Source organism: Phalaenopsis equestris, unplaced genomic scaffold (assembly GCF_001263595.1).
Source record: "Phalaenopsis equestris unplaced genomic scaffold, ASM126359v1 Scaffold000167, whole genome shotgun sequence".
NCBI lineage: Eukaryota > Viridiplantae > Streptophyta > Magnoliopsida > Asparagales > Orchidaceae > Phalaenopsis > Phalaenopsis equestris.
The window spans coordinates 574,095-591,347 of record NW_018164609.1 but is presented as its reverse complement, the minus strand read 5'-3'; the positions used below and the strand labels follow the sequence as shown (position 1 = coordinate 591,347).

At 35.0% G+C, this 17,253-nt stretch overlaps 2 protein-coding genes and 2 long non-coding RNA genes across 7 annotated transcripts in view; 1 reads left to right on the top strand and 3 right to left on the bottom strand.

Moving 5' to 3' along the window:
• The window catches only part of LOC110022077 (ATP-dependent zinc metalloprotease FTSH 7, chloroplastic), a 44,533-nt gene extending 42,420 nt beyond the window's left edge, over positions 1-2,113 (bottom strand). For 2 of the 4 annotated variants that reach the window (XM_020720863.1, XM_020720861.1), the window contains exons 1-2: positions 1,788-2,113; positions 740-1,686 (exon numbers count right to left, since the gene is read on the bottom strand). In XM_020720863.1, coding sequence (XP_020576522.1) covers positions 740-1,609 — 870 coding nt within the window. In that variant the 5' untranslated portion in view covers positions 1,610-1,686; positions 1,788-2,113. The remainder of the gene's footprint in view (positions 1-739; positions 1,687-1,787) is intronic. The other 2 variants (XM_020720860.1, XM_020720859.1) reach the window with 2 other exon arrangements.
• A 7,916-nt stretch (positions 2,114-10,029) lies between these two features.
• Positions 10,030-13,262, bottom strand: LOC110022061. Its single transcript, XR_002293728.1, has 3 exons — positions 13,130-13,262; positions 10,623-10,745; positions 10,030-10,455 (listed from the first exon to the last, which is right to left on the bottom strand). It is a non-coding gene; the product is annotated as an uncharacterized LOC110022061 (long non-coding RNA).
• Positions 11,026-15,659, top strand: LOC110022059 (protein NRT1/ PTR FAMILY 8.2-like). Its single transcript, XM_020720837.1, has 6 exons — positions 11,026-11,352; positions 11,474-11,539; positions 12,387-12,527; positions 13,225-13,442; positions 13,536-14,086; positions 14,501-15,659. Exons 3-6 carry the CDS (start codon positions 12,419-12,421, stop codon positions 15,333-15,335), a joined length of 1,713 nt encoding a protein of 570 aa, XP_020576496.1. The 5' UTR covers positions 11,026-11,352; positions 11,474-11,539; positions 12,387-12,418; the 3' UTR covers positions 15,336-15,659.
• Positions 13,925-14,555, bottom strand: LOC110022062. Its single transcript, XR_002293729.1, has 3 exons — positions 14,477-14,555; positions 14,097-14,216; positions 13,925-13,998 (listed from the first exon to the last, which is right to left on the bottom strand). It is a non-coding gene; the product is annotated as an uncharacterized LOC110022062 (long non-coding RNA).
• Positions 15,660-17,253: the final 1,594 nt, after the last annotated feature.

Sequence of the window (17,253 nt, the reverse complement as noted above, 5' to 3'; positions counted from 1 at the left end):
GGGCCAATCGATAGGCTATGAATGATGGAACCATAGAATTCTTCTCAAATTTTACCACCATTCCTCCACCTCCTCGTCTTCTTTGAGTGCACAATGACAAATCTCCAGACAAAGTACATGAAGTCAACAAGCATCCCCAATTAAGATTTTTTTTTTCTTTTTTTGGGTTAGGCTAGCTAATTAGTCTGGAGAGTTTGTGCCTATGCAAAGCCTTGAAACAAGAATATTGTAATTGATGAGTTGAAATTTCCATCAAGTGCATTGAAAGTATATTTCTAATCCTCTTAAGATCCAAGATGAGAATTCAGAAGAGCATAATACATAACTATTCAATAAAACGTAAACGAATGCGTATCATATTCCTGGTTCCAAACTATTTAAATGTCTAATATGGAATTTTAGTTTCAAAATGAAGAAAGTAATGGGTTCAGTTTGACAAACAATATGTTGATATAAAAGTTTCTCATTTTCTAATATATGATCTAACCCATTTAAGATTTCCAAGTTCTTTCGGAAATGCTGATTTCCAAATAAAACTTTTTAAGCAAGTAAATGAGTATATTGCAAACAACAGAATAATGCACCCACACATGTTCTAGAAATCAAACTTCACAGAGGGTAAGAAACATATGATGCTCAGTTTTAAGAAGACTGCCTATTGCAATACTGAATATTCACATTAAATGTTAAATGAACTATCTTCTGCATTAATATAGCCAGAAAAGCAGAGAAATCATACCAATGCTGAGTTCAATAAGCCACCAGATCGCTTATCTGGTGAACCAAATTCAACCTGATTTTCGAGCATCTTCTCATATGGTGTCTTTATATCAGCAGGCCGTGTTGTTGTGTAGACAATTCTCTTTGTTGGGGCCACAGATTTTATCAATGCCTCAGCCTCCAGAGACCGGCTGACAGCACTTTGATCAGCCTCTGCACTTCCAGTCTCTGACCTCAGTCTGAACATGATATGAACACCATCAACCTCCACTTTTAGCACCTGATCATTGTTAATCTTGCTCATGAAATCGCTAAAAGGCACGCTAATGTAGGTTGGTGGGGGCCTAGGTTCAGAACCAGGCAGAGGAATTCCAGGTCGAAGTAGTCGCATAGCAAACATCACAATCCCAAGCTGAAGAAGAAGAACTCCAATCTCCTGAGCCTGGATTATCGGCTGCCATTGCCATTTACCTCCATTCCACCAACTGCCCTTCCACTTCTTCTCCCTTTTGGGGGAAGGAGATGAAGAAGATTGGGAGGAAGGATTCGACGGGGTATTGATGCCTTTGCTATTGTTTGACGAGGCATCGTTGCTACTGTCACTAGTGCTAACTTTGGATTCCGAATCCTTCTCAGAAGAGTTGTTCGCCCTGATCTTCGTTTTCTCAACGCAACGCCGATATTTCAAATGGGCGCCCCAAGCATCAAAGCCCTCCTTCAAAATCTTGATTTTATGTGATGTCGGGGTAGAAGAGAAGGTTTGGGGAGTTCGACCAAGCCAAACAGCTTCCCTTGAGAAGTAGCTGTATCGGCACGGGCAAAAGATGTCCCGGTTGCCGAATTCAGCATATTTGATACGCAAGCCGGCATGGAAATAGACAGTGGCCATAGAATGTTACAGGCGCCACGCAAGTAAGAATGAAGTTTCTCTCCACTCTTCAGAAATTAGATAAAGCGAGCAAAGGCCTGAGCATATAAGCATTAGAGAAACTGAACCAATAATCGAGAACAAATAGTCGCAGAGAGCTTGGAACAGGTATAAGGCCCCAAGAAATAAAAATCCTCACCTAAAGCACCGGCAAGGCAATCAGATCTGGAAAAGCGTGCCGAACAAAGTCTACGAGCATGATTTCTAGCAGCCTCCGACTCGGAGAAGCCCCGAGCAAGAAGAAGAAGAGGAGAGGAAGCGAAAGTGATGCTGAAAGCAAACCTGAGCAGAACATTTACTATATTTATAAGGTCAAAAATCAGATGATCCGCCGCAGAAGAAACAATTGCACGAGAAATGGAGCAAAATTACAAAATATTAGAGAAAAAATTTGCAGAGGCAGCAGATATTGCAGGGTTGAACTTTGTCTAGGTTTTGGTTAGATCTTTGGGAAGCGTCAAGAGCGCCGAGTATCTCTCCAATAAAATGTCCTTTTTTTTTTTTTTTAAAGAATGCCAAAATATTAAATGTAATATTTTAACCACTTAAAATGTTAAAGAAAATATTAAAAAAAAACTTTCACCCAAGGATGATGATTATAATGAAACAAGTGATTAAAATATTATATTTAAAATTTAAGTAATTAACATGCTATGATCAATATTTTAGATGGTTGATATATAATTTTTTTTTAATATTAAAATTATTATATTAAAACTTTAAAACTCAAATAAAATATAATAGAGGGAATTTTAATGATAAATATGATATTTTTATTAAGTAACCAAGTAGTATAAAATATTTTAAAAAATTATATTCTCGATAAAAAAAACTCCTTGAGTTGTCTCATTTAATAAGAGAAAAATTCGTAGTTCATCAATAGTGTCCATCTAATTGATTACAAAAAATCATTTTGAATAAGTTATTACTAAACTATTCAAAAAATTTTATGAATTGTTAGGATTTAAACATAGAAGTTAAGAGATATTTACTATGATTTCTCTTTCATTCAAGTATGAGGAACATTAAACAGTGATAATTAGTGTGATTTTTCTTTCAATCAAGTATGAGGAAGATTAAACAGTGATTTATTTGGTAGGTTTTGTTTCCACATAATTAATCATTTTCTTAAGAGAATCAAAAGGGTTTGCAAGATAACCAAAAATCATTTTCCAATATCATTATCTTCTCATTATATATAAAAAAAAAAGTTTTCTGAGATAGCTAAATTCATTTTTTCAAAGTATTTACAATATCTTTAAAAAAAATTCTTAGTCAAGAAATTATTATTTAATTTTAAAATAAAATATTTCATAACTCTTAATTTGTTCTTTTCACTTTGAAGTTATGAGGATATTTTTTAGTTCTATATAAAAATTGGTTAATAAGAATATTTGATGAGTTATAAATGTTTATCTTCTAAATTTGTTGGAATTTTTAGTGTTGCACTTGTCATCTTGTGTCAGAGGTTCGAACTGTATAGTGTATAATTATACTTATAAACACGAGAATGATTGACAGTAACATTGCACTTATATGCTAAGATTAATATGTTGCAATATGAGGCATGCTAACATAAATTCATACATTAGTTATTGTCAGCACAATTTTAGGAGTTTCCTGTGGAGCTGTCGGCCGCCGGAATTGAAATTTTGACGCTCGCTTTGGAAATGCATTTAATTTATTTATTTATTTATTTAGTTTAGAAAAATATGAAATCAAATCGATCTCATATCTTTCAAAGTTTAGATAAAAGAGCACTACACCTCAAGTTATATATCTACCTTGAAAGATAGACATAGAACTTGATAGTGAGGCTCAATCAAATAAACTAAGAAATGCATGACATTCGATTGGTATGCGAAACCATTTTATGTTGACCGACAAGTTCCCTTATTTAATATGAAGAATTAAATAGGGTTTATACTAAGCTGGGTTCGGAAAAGCTTCCTATAAGGGCAATCCCCTATAGTTAATGCAAGACCTTATAGTTAATTACATATTAGATAACCGAAGTTACCTAACTCTCGATAAAAATCAGGGGATATTGTCTTCAAGAATTTCAAATGATAGGACTTTTCAAGAGATTAGACAAATATGTGTGAAAATGGAATTGCTCAAATTTGAAACATTTAATTTTAGAATCCAAAGAAAAAAGAACTATGGGATGTCATAGATCCTGTGGAGAACCTCGGTGCCTTCCCAAACTATCATATTGTTTGACTTCAATTTAGAGGAGAAAAATTTTAAATGGTTCATCCTGCGAATTTTATTAATTAGGGTTTACATTCGTATGAAACGATTACACAAATAGCCTGGAAGATTTGAGAATTTAGATCGTGACGAACGACAACCTCCGAATCCTAAAATGAGTTAGGGCTTCTATTGTATAACCGAATCATAGAATGACCTAAAGATAAGTTGAGGATTTATGTTGCACTAAGCGGACAACCTCGAAATCATATGACTTGTTGTTTAATTCTAAGGAAAGGTTTAGCTGATTTAGACATGTTTAGCTGCTATTGAAGACGGTCGTGCTGCCCACAATGCTAGCTTCAAGCTCGTCGCCGTAGCAAGTTTAAGTTTTCTAATGTGTCGAGTCTTGGTGTCAAATCAAATATTTTATAAGATTATGTTTATTTAAATATATGGGGGATATTAAAGTTGATTAAAGCGATACCGGTTAGGATTCTACGGTTCCCTAGTTCTGACACCACTATTTTTCTTCGGATTTACTTAGTCTAAATGAATTTACTAAACTCAACTTAATGAGTTCCGTACTTTCATTTATATTGTGAGAAATCTCATTAGCAGTCGTAAGTTATCTCCTCTGAGGTATTCCCGATCATCCGATAAAGACGTTTTAAGTTAGTTGCAATTTTTTTTTTGTCTTATTTGTAAATCATGAGTTGTCATATATTTTGACTGTTGTGGCGGTGTATTTTATCTTGTTTTGATTCTTAATTTTATTTTGGTTTTAGTTTTGCGGTTATCTTAAAAGTTTTGGTTTTGACCTACATGGTGACTTTGTTGTTTAACATGCAAGTTTGTAAGCAGGGGACAAGAGGTGCAAATAAATAAAAATAAATTGTGATGCAATAACTTAAAAGTATATATGTCGATTCTTCTCGTTCCTCTACCTAAAATGTCAGTATTTGCAAGACATATATATGCCATATCCTATGTCGTATCTTGGTGGGTCTAATTTATTCATTTGTAAAGATGATTTCATTAAGCAAATCATAATAAGTCCAAGTGTCCTCCGAGATTCCCAAAGGATCATGAAGAGTGCTGGGTAATACCCTAGACATTTCACAGTCCCTTGAATCGTCTCGAGTTCGTTTTGGTCTTATTATGTTTGCTATATAGTTCATCTGGTTCATACATTTATGCTCAATAAACTTTGATGTTTTGATTATCCCTTTAAGTGGGGTAATTATCACTTAATATTTAACTTACGAATTATATGGGTAAGGCCCCTAGGGGCAATTTGGTTTAATTAAGGAACTTAGTCATTTGATCTTTTAAAGATGGACTTGTAGTGTTTTTTAAAAGTTTCAAATTAATCATAGGTTATCTTCTAAACCTCATTAGACAAAATTTTAATTAAGCTTAGTTTACTACCAAGTCCCTTAAAACTTAATGGGTAGATTTGTAATTTTTAGAAAAATTTAAACATTTATATTTTTAATCCTCATCATGTGTCATAATTTATTTTAAAACCATTGATTGGGATTTTGAATTAGCGGGTTATGATCTTCCAAAGCCAAACCCCTCACCTTAATATCTTCTCACTTATTTATTCTTCCAAATTACAAAATTATCTTTAATGAAACCCAAGTGAGATTAGTTGCTACCATTTATCTCTTTCATATTTCAATCATCAAGACATGTCAATCAAGATCATTTATTATCCATTTAGCCCTTTGGTTAAACTTAAATATTAATTAAAGCCCAAATTCCAAAATTATCATTTTGCACTTTAGGGCCTTAACACCTCATAATCCATTAAATCAAGCTCAAATGATTTGAAAATTTTATGTTACCCTGCTAATGGGTTAATTAAAATATCAAAGGAGAAATTGTGAATTTTCTGAATTTACTTAATTTTATAATTATTTTAATGCGAAGATAGAAATTTCAATGAAAATTTAATAACTCAACCATAACAAAACTCCTGTCCTTAAGAAAATTATTGGAGGTTCACCTAGGTCAGATGACCACTTGGACCAATTTTCATGATTTTTAGAGGTTTAATATAATTCTTAGAATTATTTGTTTGTTTTGAGTATTAATTAAAAATAAAATATTATTTAAGGGGAAAATTAAGTTTTATATTTTTTCTTAAATCTCTCTAAATTCAAGAAACCTAAAGAAACAAATTTCATATTTTTGTGGTTTATATTTTAATTATTAGAATTATTTAAATGGAAAATTAAAGAAAATTCATTTTAAGCCTAAAACAAGTTTTTATTTTTCTAATCAATATTTTAATTATTATAGTTTTTATACCAAAATAGGGGTCATTAACTTGAAAATTAGAGATCTCCGCTAAGAGATGCCCCATGACCTTGGAAAAATCAGAGGAGATGTCCAACAACAAAGACATCAAAAGCCCAATGGTCTCATGCCATGGTGAAAAGTCTATGCAAATAAGAAAAACACTGTTTGATTAATTAAAAATAATACATGCATCAAACAGATATGAAACTATTTCTATATTGTTCTCCTCTGTTCACTGAGCAAAAGAGTATTTTTATTTTATTTTTGTGATTTTCTACACAAAGATATAGATTTTTAAAAGTTCTGACCATTAAGTAAATAAAGAAAATCCATATTTTTCTATTTAAACCACGAGACACCACACAATCCTTGATGTCTCCAAAACCTCCACGCGACGTCTCCTGGTTCGGCGTCGCCATCCGAGTCAGCGCTAACTCGACCCGTTGTTTATGTATCTATGCTCTGTCCTGCTCGATCTCATCCGTCCATCCAATACACACGGAAATGGATGACATCCGTTCATCGTCCTCAAATCTCTAGTCCGAGAACCGTCCAACCTCAAACCTTAATATCTCTCTCTGTACTCAACCAAATTAAGTGAGGTTTGTTCCTATTGACTCGTCTTGATCAGGAGAACATATCCATACGGTTAATCAAGCCTTAAATCAAGTCTATAAACATGGATAATTAAAATAAGCTTGGTTTAAGGGGAGAGTTCAATACTTTTGCCCAAGAGGTGTGGCCTCGATTGGGTGCTTCCAAAAGCTTGAGTTGAGTCCATAGAACTCCTAGATGAAGCCTTAAGTCATGGTGAAATGCCTAGGTGTGATTTCGACCAAGGTCGATTAAGGGTGTTGATCAAAATCTACCTTAGGGTAGTCTGGTGATGGGGATTTTATGGGGATATTCTTCTCTTACTCAGGGGATGGTGTGGGTGTAATTAATTTAACTTTCGTGGAGTCTAGAGGGATGTCCTGTTTCAGACTTGATTTTGAGCTCCAAAATTAAGCTCAGGCAGTGGGTTTGAGGGCTTGAGGATGGTTGGATTGAACTCAATGAGTCTTGAAAAAGCTCTAGGAACAATTTGACAGAGTCTACCCAAGGAATTTCAAGCTCTCCCCCCTTGGCCGTGGAGGGTGAGTTTAAATAGAGGGGGAAGGAAAAGCCACCATGGTTGGCCAGTGGGTGCCATGAGTTGCTTCGGTGGTGGTAAGAAAAAAGCAACAATCCAATTGGAATAATCTAGCTTGGTTGGGTTTAATTTTGAGTTTTGGCTTAGGTGGGGTTCTTTGATTTGAATTTTTCGGCAGCCAAGGTGGTCGGTCGGTCAGGGAGGGGTCACCATATGGCTAAGAGAGGTCAGGGTTAAGTCATGGTGCAATCAATTTTAGGTTGACATGTGTAAAGGTTATTAATTTAAATGGAAGGTGCTTTGAGCTAGGTTGGGCTAAGCTTGGGTGACTCCCCATGGTTGATCAAGACTAGGTGAGCCAGTTGAAATGATGTGGAGAGGTCTTCATCCAAAGGATTTTGGCTAAGCATAGATTTAAGTGTTTCATTAAAAGGGTTAAAACCTTTTTAAGGAGGCTTGAAAGTGGTTTGTCCTCTTGCCATTAATAGCTTGGTGAGGTGGCAAAGCTTACATGGCTCACCCATGGCTTGAGAATGGCTTCATGGCTTCCCTTTGGCTTGGTGATTTTGCATGAAAAGGATTTTTTGAATTTTGGGTAATTTTTAAATGGTGTTGTCATGATTCCAAATGTGGAAGAGGCTAAAGTTTCAAATATCATGGTGTAGGGTTTAATTTAATTGGATGATGAAATGATTTTGTCATGTGGGCTTTTGATTTCAAGGAATTAAAAGTCGTGTTTAGTTTTGATGGGCTTTTTGAAATGGTATGGTGGGCTTGAGTTTGGGTTGAATTGAATTAAATTTTGGGCCAACCTAATGTTTAATTTGGTATAGGAAGATGTCATGAAGATTTTGGAAATGATTTTAGGTGATTTTGAATTGAATTAGAAAGCCAATTTAAGGAATTTGGACCTATGGTCAAAATTGGGGCTTTTTGATTTGGGTGAAATTGAGCTTATAATTGGGTCAAATTGGGTTTATATTCGGTTTCAATTGGTATTAGGAATGTTGAAGTTTGGTTTAGAATTGAAATTGGGCAATATTGGGATCAATTGGGTCAAGATTGTGGCTAATTTGGGGAAGTTGGGCCTTTAAGAACAATTTGGGGCTTTTGGTCAAATTGGGTCAATGTAATGGTTAAAAATTGAAATTGGGAACATTTGGGATGATTTTGAAATTTTTGGGTCATGAGGGATATTTTGGTAATTTTGACAATTTTTGGAGTATTTTGGGGATTTTGGTGAATTTTGGTCAATTTAGGTAGTGGTAAGTGATTTGAAATGACTTTTAGATAAATTTGGGTATTTTGGGTAATTTTGAGATTTTTGGCAAAAATTAGGGTTGTATGGGTATTTTGGTAATTTGGTGATCTTGGGCTAAACTGAGCAAGTAAGCCATGAAGTCATGCCAAACCAATAGGAACAATATGAAGATTTATTTTGGATGTTCAATATGCTGGTCCTAACCCTCTTAGCCAAAGACTAGGGGTATAGATCCACCCACATGAGTTTTCTAAAATGAGTCAGGAGACCAAATCAAAGGGTCTTAGGGTTTGGGGTGTATGAGAAAGTGTAGTATGTGCAAGCTAGCCTAACAAAGACCAGATCACCCCAGGTTAATCCTAAGGCTTGACCATCCTATGTGAACTCTCCTTGAGCTCCACCATATTGACCCCACCTACTAAGTGCTAGAGGTTAGAACCAATATGTGGAGCTTAAGTTGAGCAGAAAAGAGTGTAGAATTTCTAATGTTGATGGTTCCTTTTCTAGTTCTTTAGGAATAGTCAACAGGAAAGTCCTATGGCTAGACCCCAGGCTGCTACTAAGGAGGAAAAGCTAGAGCTCAACCAACAGTGAGGTCAACAACTATCAACCATTACTCAGATTTGATTCTTTCTTTGTCTGTGTTTCTATCCATATTCATTCATCTATTTTCAATATTCAGTGCAAAATTTGAAGTTTCATCGCTAGCCTTCTAGCGAACTTTTCATCCAACACTAACATCACATTGTCATTACAGTTTAACTTCATGTTACCCGAAGAGTTGCTCATCGCAATTACTAGTCCATCCCAACTATTTGACAAAAAAGATAAAATTAATAGTGTTTTGGTATCATCATCAAACTTAATGCCCATATAACACAATTTATTTCTTATGCTGTTGAAATTATTTAAATGTTCAACCACCGAACTACCATCCATTATCTTCATATTAAACAATATTTTCATCAAAAAAATTATAGTTTGAAGTTTAGGGCCTCTCATACATTCGCATTAGTGTAGTCATGAGATCTTTAGTTGTTTTCTCGTTAGTAATATTAAAAGAAATAAATAAAGAAAGTGAGAATTCGATCAAACCTAGAGTTGTTTGATCGAATACTTCTCATTCTTTTTAAAGTCATCCATTCAGGCTTCTTGGTAATTACTTCCAATAGCAAATACAATTTTTTTTATATACATTAAATCTTCAATTTGCATTTTTTAGAATGCGAAGTTCTCACAGTTGAACTCCTCAACCACGTACATTACTCCGCAGGTCATTGCTCCCACTCGAATCAAAGATCTTTAGAAAACTCGCTTTAATACCACTTGGTGGGTTAAGAAAGATAAGGAACGCTCATTTGAGAGGTTTGAAATAAAATGTTTGAACAAAAGCACACAAATAAGTAATTGCATGTAAAGAAAACACAACGAACACCAAGATTTAAAGTGAAAAAATCCAAGATGAGAAAAAACCATGGAGCCACGTCACACCAAGAAATTCACTATGAAATAAGAAGAAATTATACACATTACAAACTCATGTCTCTACTCTCTTGGAACACACAAACACTCTCATTTAACATTCACACGAAAGAACTCACAAAAATCCAACACCAACTCATAGCACCGCTTCACACAATTTGCACGCACCTCCTGCTGTGTAGAAACACGAAACTTAAAGTCTCGAACTGCAAAAACCGATTGCATGTGCCTGGTCGCCACCTCAGGGTGATATGTTCTAGAATGTTGGAAACGAGTCTTCTAAGTGCTTGAGCACCCTTACTGTCGACAAGATTCCGCCTGAACCTTTCGTTTGGCACCTATACACCTCACTGGCATTGAGCCGCCTACTCTGGCTCTGGGTTGCCCGCTACCAGGCGCTAGGCTATTTGTTTCTCATCACCAATCAAGCTTCACACATAACAATAAGAAGCAATAAAATATTTATTACAGAAAATTTATTTTCAACATTAAAACTAAAATTAGGAAAATTGAATATTTCAAAATAGATCATGTCTCAAATGACTAAAACCAACTTGTTGACTGGCTTTTTAAAATCATAAATCCTGAAGGAATACCTCTTTTAGAGTTACATCGCCCAAACATTGAAGAAGAATGTTATAGATATCGATCACTAAGTCAAAACCAAGTTGGGTTTGATCCTGATGGAATGCCTCTTTTCGAGTTGCATTGTCCAAACACTGAAGAAGCAAGTTATAGATATTGATAATTAAGTCAAACCATGTTGGGTTAATTCATTCACAGAATATATAAAGTCGAGAAACATGACCATTATCCATAAGCAAAGCTGATTAAAATCAAAATTACTTTATATTTACTTATTAATGACAGGTTATTTACACAGCTAGCGACTTTAGCACATGTAGTTAACCTTATTCTTTAAAAAAATATTTTTTCTTCAAGCCTATAGTTATTAATATAGGATTGAATTCCAATGCAAACCTACAAATAATGGGTTAGGGCCTTAGGGGAAGAGCAAAAAGTAAGGAAGTAAGTTTGGTCATTAGTTTGTATTAGTAAACAAATTTGAATCCAAGAAGCTTAATCTAATAAAAGCATATGGAGCCGACACTGGCCGAGTTTGCATGATATTTGGCTGTCCAGATGTATTTTCTTGTTATAACATTTGCTTTGGCTGGCAGTTAAATGCTAAAGAAAGTAAATGAAAAGGATGTGAATCCGTCTACATTAAGGGAGGAAGGTGTTGCTCAATCGTGAATCATTTCCTGATTCGAAGAATCTGTCTTTGATTCTGCCTTTAAAAAAACGGATTCTGTTCTTGCAAGGGTTGTTAGTTTCTATTTTTGTCACCTTTCACCATCAAAATAACAACATTAATTCTATATAAATACATGCAGTTATGTGCTTCTCCTTTGCAACCCTAATCAGACGACTTTTCCCGTGGCAGGCCAAGGTTGAAATTCCCCTCGGAAAAAGAAAAAAAAAAGGTTTTTACATCGAAAAGAAATCTTCTGTAAGTAACTCTTTTATTCATCTTCTTTATTAGTCTATCTTCTCTTTTTTTTTCTTTTCTTTTTTTTTTGGGTACAATGGGAGCTGGGGCTGTCATCCCCATTAGGGGGTGTTTGGTGGCACACTTTTATCTAATTTTTCGCCTTTCGTCACTTTTCTCCCGCATTCCCCCTCCATTATGACGTAAATCCCGATTTAATAAATCCGAATACGAGTTGGATTTAAAGGATTTGTTTCGCCGTCGACAAGCTTCATCTCTGTAAAAGGATTTATTGGATTTGATAAACCAATTTAACATTAATCCAAATTGTAGCCAAACAACATCTTAACAGAATTTAAGTTTAGATTTAACATAAATCACACAAAAAACAGCAAGTTAAATCCGAAACTCCGCTAAATCCATTATCTTATTCTCCACAATGTAAATCCCGGTTTTTTTTAATTCAATGAATAGGTGGATTTAACAGATTTAAGGAGAAGGACTTCTCTCATCTCATAGAAGGAGGAGGTGATCGCCAAACATTAAGAAGAGACTTAACTGAATTTAACTAAAATCATATCAAGCATCTTTGTGGATTTTAACCCATCTAGATTTGATAATCTGGATTAATAGGATTTACTTAATCATTTTTAACTTAAATCTTCGGTGCAGCCATACATCCCTTCAGGTTTCAGAAAAATTAATGTATCTATAAAATTTTATCATTATTTTTTTTCTAGAATTATGTGAATCCAAACACCTTTGCCTACGTTAAATCTTGGATATTATCTCATTTAAAATCCTAATAATTTATTATAATTGGAATCAACTTCTTTTCATCTTTAAAATTTTTGTTTGTTGATATAAGAGACTTGGCATTATCTTCCCTCTCGAGCATTGATGGAGGTAATTGAGGATAAGCATACAAAAGATGGAACTACAGATCTCAAAGGAAACCCAGCCATCAAGAAGGAAACTGGCAATTGGAGAGCTTGCCCATACATTCTTGGTAATATTTCTTTAGCTCTTCCTACATGCACGTTTTAAAACTTTTCAAAAAACTTTAGTGTCAAAAGAAAGCTTAGGGCTGTTTCAGATCTTCTTCTTCTTTTTTTTTTCTTTGGTTTTTGTTTTCAATTTTATTGTTTTTGTTTTGTTCTGTCTATATTTTTATCTAAAATGAAATATGTTTGAGATATTATAACATAGTGTGTTTAAAAATATTAAAAAAAATTATAGGTGTTGTGAGTGTTTTTAAAAACAAATTAATTTGTTTAAAAAAGATAAACCTATGAAAAAATTCACAAAACAAACATATTTTTGAACTAAAAAAAAATATTAAAAAAAATAAAAGATAAAAGTGATCTCAAACAAACCCTAAACTAATGACTTGCGAAGAAATGTCTTATGCAAAAACTATGTAGTAATTGGGAATTGCTTCATTAACGATGTTTCGAGAATTTGCAGAATTTCTTTGTCCATCATTTTTTTTTCTTTAGAAGAAATGCTGAAGAGAACGGGATTGTGGTTAGAACTGTAAAATTATATCTTCATAATGAAATCTACAATGGCAATAACATGACATAGTCATCGAGTAAATTTTTGTGATACCTGCTGTGTTTTTGTGTGCTGATCTTCTCGCTATTTTAATTGCTCTTGATGATTTGAATTAAATGTGGCCTAATTCCCAACACATATATGTTCAGCAAATGAATGTTGTGAAAGGTTGGCATACTATGGAATGAGCAGCAATCTAGTGAACTTCATGAAGGACAGACTCAACCAAACAAACGCTGTAGCAGCTAACAATGTCTCCAACTGGTCTGGAACTTGCTATGCCACACCACTCCTAGGAGCATTTTTAGCTGATGCATACATTGGAAGATATTGGACCATTGCTACTTTCATGATAATTTACATTATTGTAAGTCCCTTCCAATAGTCTTTTGGTTCTCAGTTATATATTCAACCATAAATCTCAAGAAGAAGATATCCTTATTCTGATGACTTTCTATAGGGTCTATCGCTGCTTACAATTGCTGCATCAGTGAAAGGGTTAATGCCTGTTTGCCATGATGAAGTCTGCAAAACCACATCAGCACAGTCTGCAGTTGTATTCTTAGCACTGTATCTCATTGCTCTGGGAACTGGGGGAATTAAGCCATGTGTGTCCTCATTTGGTGCTGACCAATTTGATGATTCAGATGAATCTGAGAAGAAGAGGAAGACCTCTTTCTTTAATTGGTTCTACTTTTCGATCAATATCGGTGCATTGATTGCTTCGTCAGTCCTGGTATGGATACAGACTAATGTGGGGTGGGGTTGGGGTTTCGGTGTTCCAACAGTAGCAATGGCCATTGCTGTTGTGAGCTTCCTCTTGGGTACACCATTATATAGGCACCAGAAACCTGGAGGCAGTCCTTTCACAAGAATAGCTCAGGTTTTTGTTGCTTCATTGAGGAAATCTGGAGCGAATGTGCCTAATGACAAGTCTCTATTGTATGAAGTTTCAGACAAAGAATCTGCTATAGAAGGAAGCCGCAAGCTCGAACACACCGAGCAATTCAAGTAAGCTCACCTTAAAACTAAAAGATCATCATTCAGCTCAGTCTGTAGAAGAAAATTAGTAATTAACTTCATTTGCTTTCGTTGAAATTTGACTGATGAACATTCCATGGGTTGTCTTACCGTTTAATGCCTAAAGCAAAAAAATATGAACAATACATCATATGTGATTATTATAAATTCTAAACATTCTGCTATAAATAGAACTCTCAGTATATAGTATACTTCTACCTCAAAAGTTTTTTGTTTTGCTAATACGAAAACATGGAAGAGCAACTGTTGTATGTTCTAAAAAATATTTTATGATCTAAATATGAATTAAAATCAATATTGACAACAAAATGAGCTTGTAACATGAAACCAAGTAGTGTGAGTTACTATTAGTAATCTTACCAATGAAAATATAAATCCATCCAGGTTTTTTGATAAAGCAGCTGTGCAAACTCAAGATGACAACATCGTAAGCTCTGAAGATTCATGGAAGCTCTGCACTGTCACTCAAGTAGAAGAGCTCAAAAGCCTCATACGCCTACTGCCCATCTGGGCAAGCGGCATCATCTTCTCAACGGTATATGGCCAGATGAGTACCATGTTTGTCCTTCAAGGAGACACCATGGACCCCCATCTTGGTCCCAACTTTAAAATCCCTGCAGCTTCCCTCACCGTCTTTGACACCATCAGTGTCATCATTTGGGTGCCAATCTACGATCGCATAATCGTTCCGGTTGCTCGAAGAATCACCGGAAATGACCGTGGCTTCACACAGCTCACTCGCATGGGCATTGGCCTCATCATCTCCATCTTCGCCATGGTGGCTGCAGGCGTATTGGAGGTCATCAGGCTTCAGATGGTGGCAAGACTCAATCTTTATGATCATGAAGGCTACTTGCCCTTGTCAATATTGTGGCAGGTGCCTCAGTACTTCATCGTTGGTGCGGCAGAGGTCTTCACGTTCATTGGTCAGTTAGAATTTTTCTATGACCAAGCGCCAGATGCAATGAGGAGCATGTGCTCAGCACTTTCGCTGACCACCATTGCATTGGGAAACTACCTGAGCACATTTCTTGTCACCATTGTCACTAAGATAACAACAAGAAATGGGCAGCTTGGATGGATAGCAGATAATCTCAACAGGGGTCACTTGGATTACTTCTACTGGCTTCTTGCCATTCTCAGCCTGGTGAACTTTCTGGTGTATCTTCTGATTGCAAAATGGTACACCTATAAGAAACCAACGATTATCGAAGGATAATGGTATTGTCCGCATAATAGAGATTTGGTGCCCCGTTTCTGCATTTGTAGCTATCAAGTTCAATCTATAAATCTTTCTAGTTTAATCAAGTCGGTTGTCTTTCAGGATTTGCAAAGTTGTCATAGTTTGCTATTGGATTTCGGTTCCCTGCTTTGCCAAAATATATGCTTTCACCACATCCCATGTGGCATAATCATGTATATTATGGAGATGATTAAAAATAGAATATTGATGAATCCTTTTTTATGAAAGATTATCTGCTGTTGAACATGCGTTGTACATGTATGATGAAAAGAACATTTCCATTAATTTCTTCTAACAGCTCAAGACTTCAAACTTTAAATAGAAAATAATAAAGAAGAAAAATCATAGGACAAACTTTTCTCTCAAGAAGGGAAAGTTTTTTCTTTTCGAAGCAATGGGCTAGTTTGGACCGGGTCATGCATTAAAATAAAGAGCATTTTTATTTTTAATTCAGTGGGACCACGGTTTCAACATGATGACACGTGACAAAATTTTATTAAAGTGAGTCCAGACTCCTATGCAATATTTTATCCTTAAGAAGACTGTTGTCGCCATAGCAAAATTCCACAAAATCACCTCAATATAGATCTAAGAAAATGACATCCTTCTACTCTCATATTTTAGAGAAATAAGAGAGTGCAGGCTAATTTTTGAAATTTTTTGAATCAAAATATTCTAACCCGAATTTGATTGAGAAAAATTTACTTTGCAATGAGTATAATATACGAATAACCAATCAAAATTTATATTATGCTCATCTAAGAATAAATAATATAATGATTAGAAAACTCATCTTGGTTAATTAGTTAAATTTGTTCTCTATCATTGATGCATGATGCTCTGTCTAAGAATGGAAGCTGTTAGGAATCCCATTTCCAGAAATCATTGGACCGTGCTAATTGGATAAACGAGATGACGCAAATCTTGATGTTTGTTTATTAATAATTTTAACTGAATTTAGGCACTGTTTGGCACAGCTGTGGATTATTTATAATCAGATTATTCTGATAATCTGATAATTTACAGATTATCAGAATAATTTGGCTAGTTTTTTCGGGCAGCTTATTCAGACTAGCTTATTAGTAGTTAAATGACATTCATGCCCATGTCTGATTAAACTGTTTGGGGCAGCTTATTCAGAATAGCTTATTGATAGAAAAAAACATGGTGCAGAAACATATGATAATCACAGATCAGTTCTAAAAGATACCATACAATTCTCACACCTTAATGAGTACCAGGAGAACTAAAAAAAAAGACAAATACAAGTACAACAACAAGGAGAAATATTAAAATATTCAACTTAAGACTCTGGCTACGCCTGTCCTCATCTGCACTGTCAGTCGGAGAAAACATCGGATTCACATGACTGCTGGCATGACTACTGTCAGTGTAATATGATGGACTATCGGCCCACCTGAAGAAACCACAACGGGCTGAAACACCCCTGGCACAACCATAGAACTGCCTCCCAAAGCTATGCTCCTTACGTGACGTTAGCAACGGAGACGGTAGTCCACAATAACACAAAATCCCTCTGTCTGTACTTGATATTCTGGAGGTCATGTTGGTATAACTGTGAAAATAACAAAAGAATGAAATGTCAGCTTAAGGTATTTAAAAAAAAAAACATAATTAAATGGGTATGAATATAAACCTAAAATCTTATGAAAAGAAAACTTGGTTGATCAATAGCCACAAATAGCATCTGTGATAGACTCCCTTAAAGCAATCATATCAGCCAAACTATCAGCATCTTGATCTTCAAAATCATTAGATTCTATGTCCTCCTCAGGTAATGAATGCCCCCCCACATGTCCTGTTGATTGCTCGAAAATATTGAGTTCATCATTGTCAGTCATACTGAAGTCTGTCTCTGATTGCGAGGCATGTG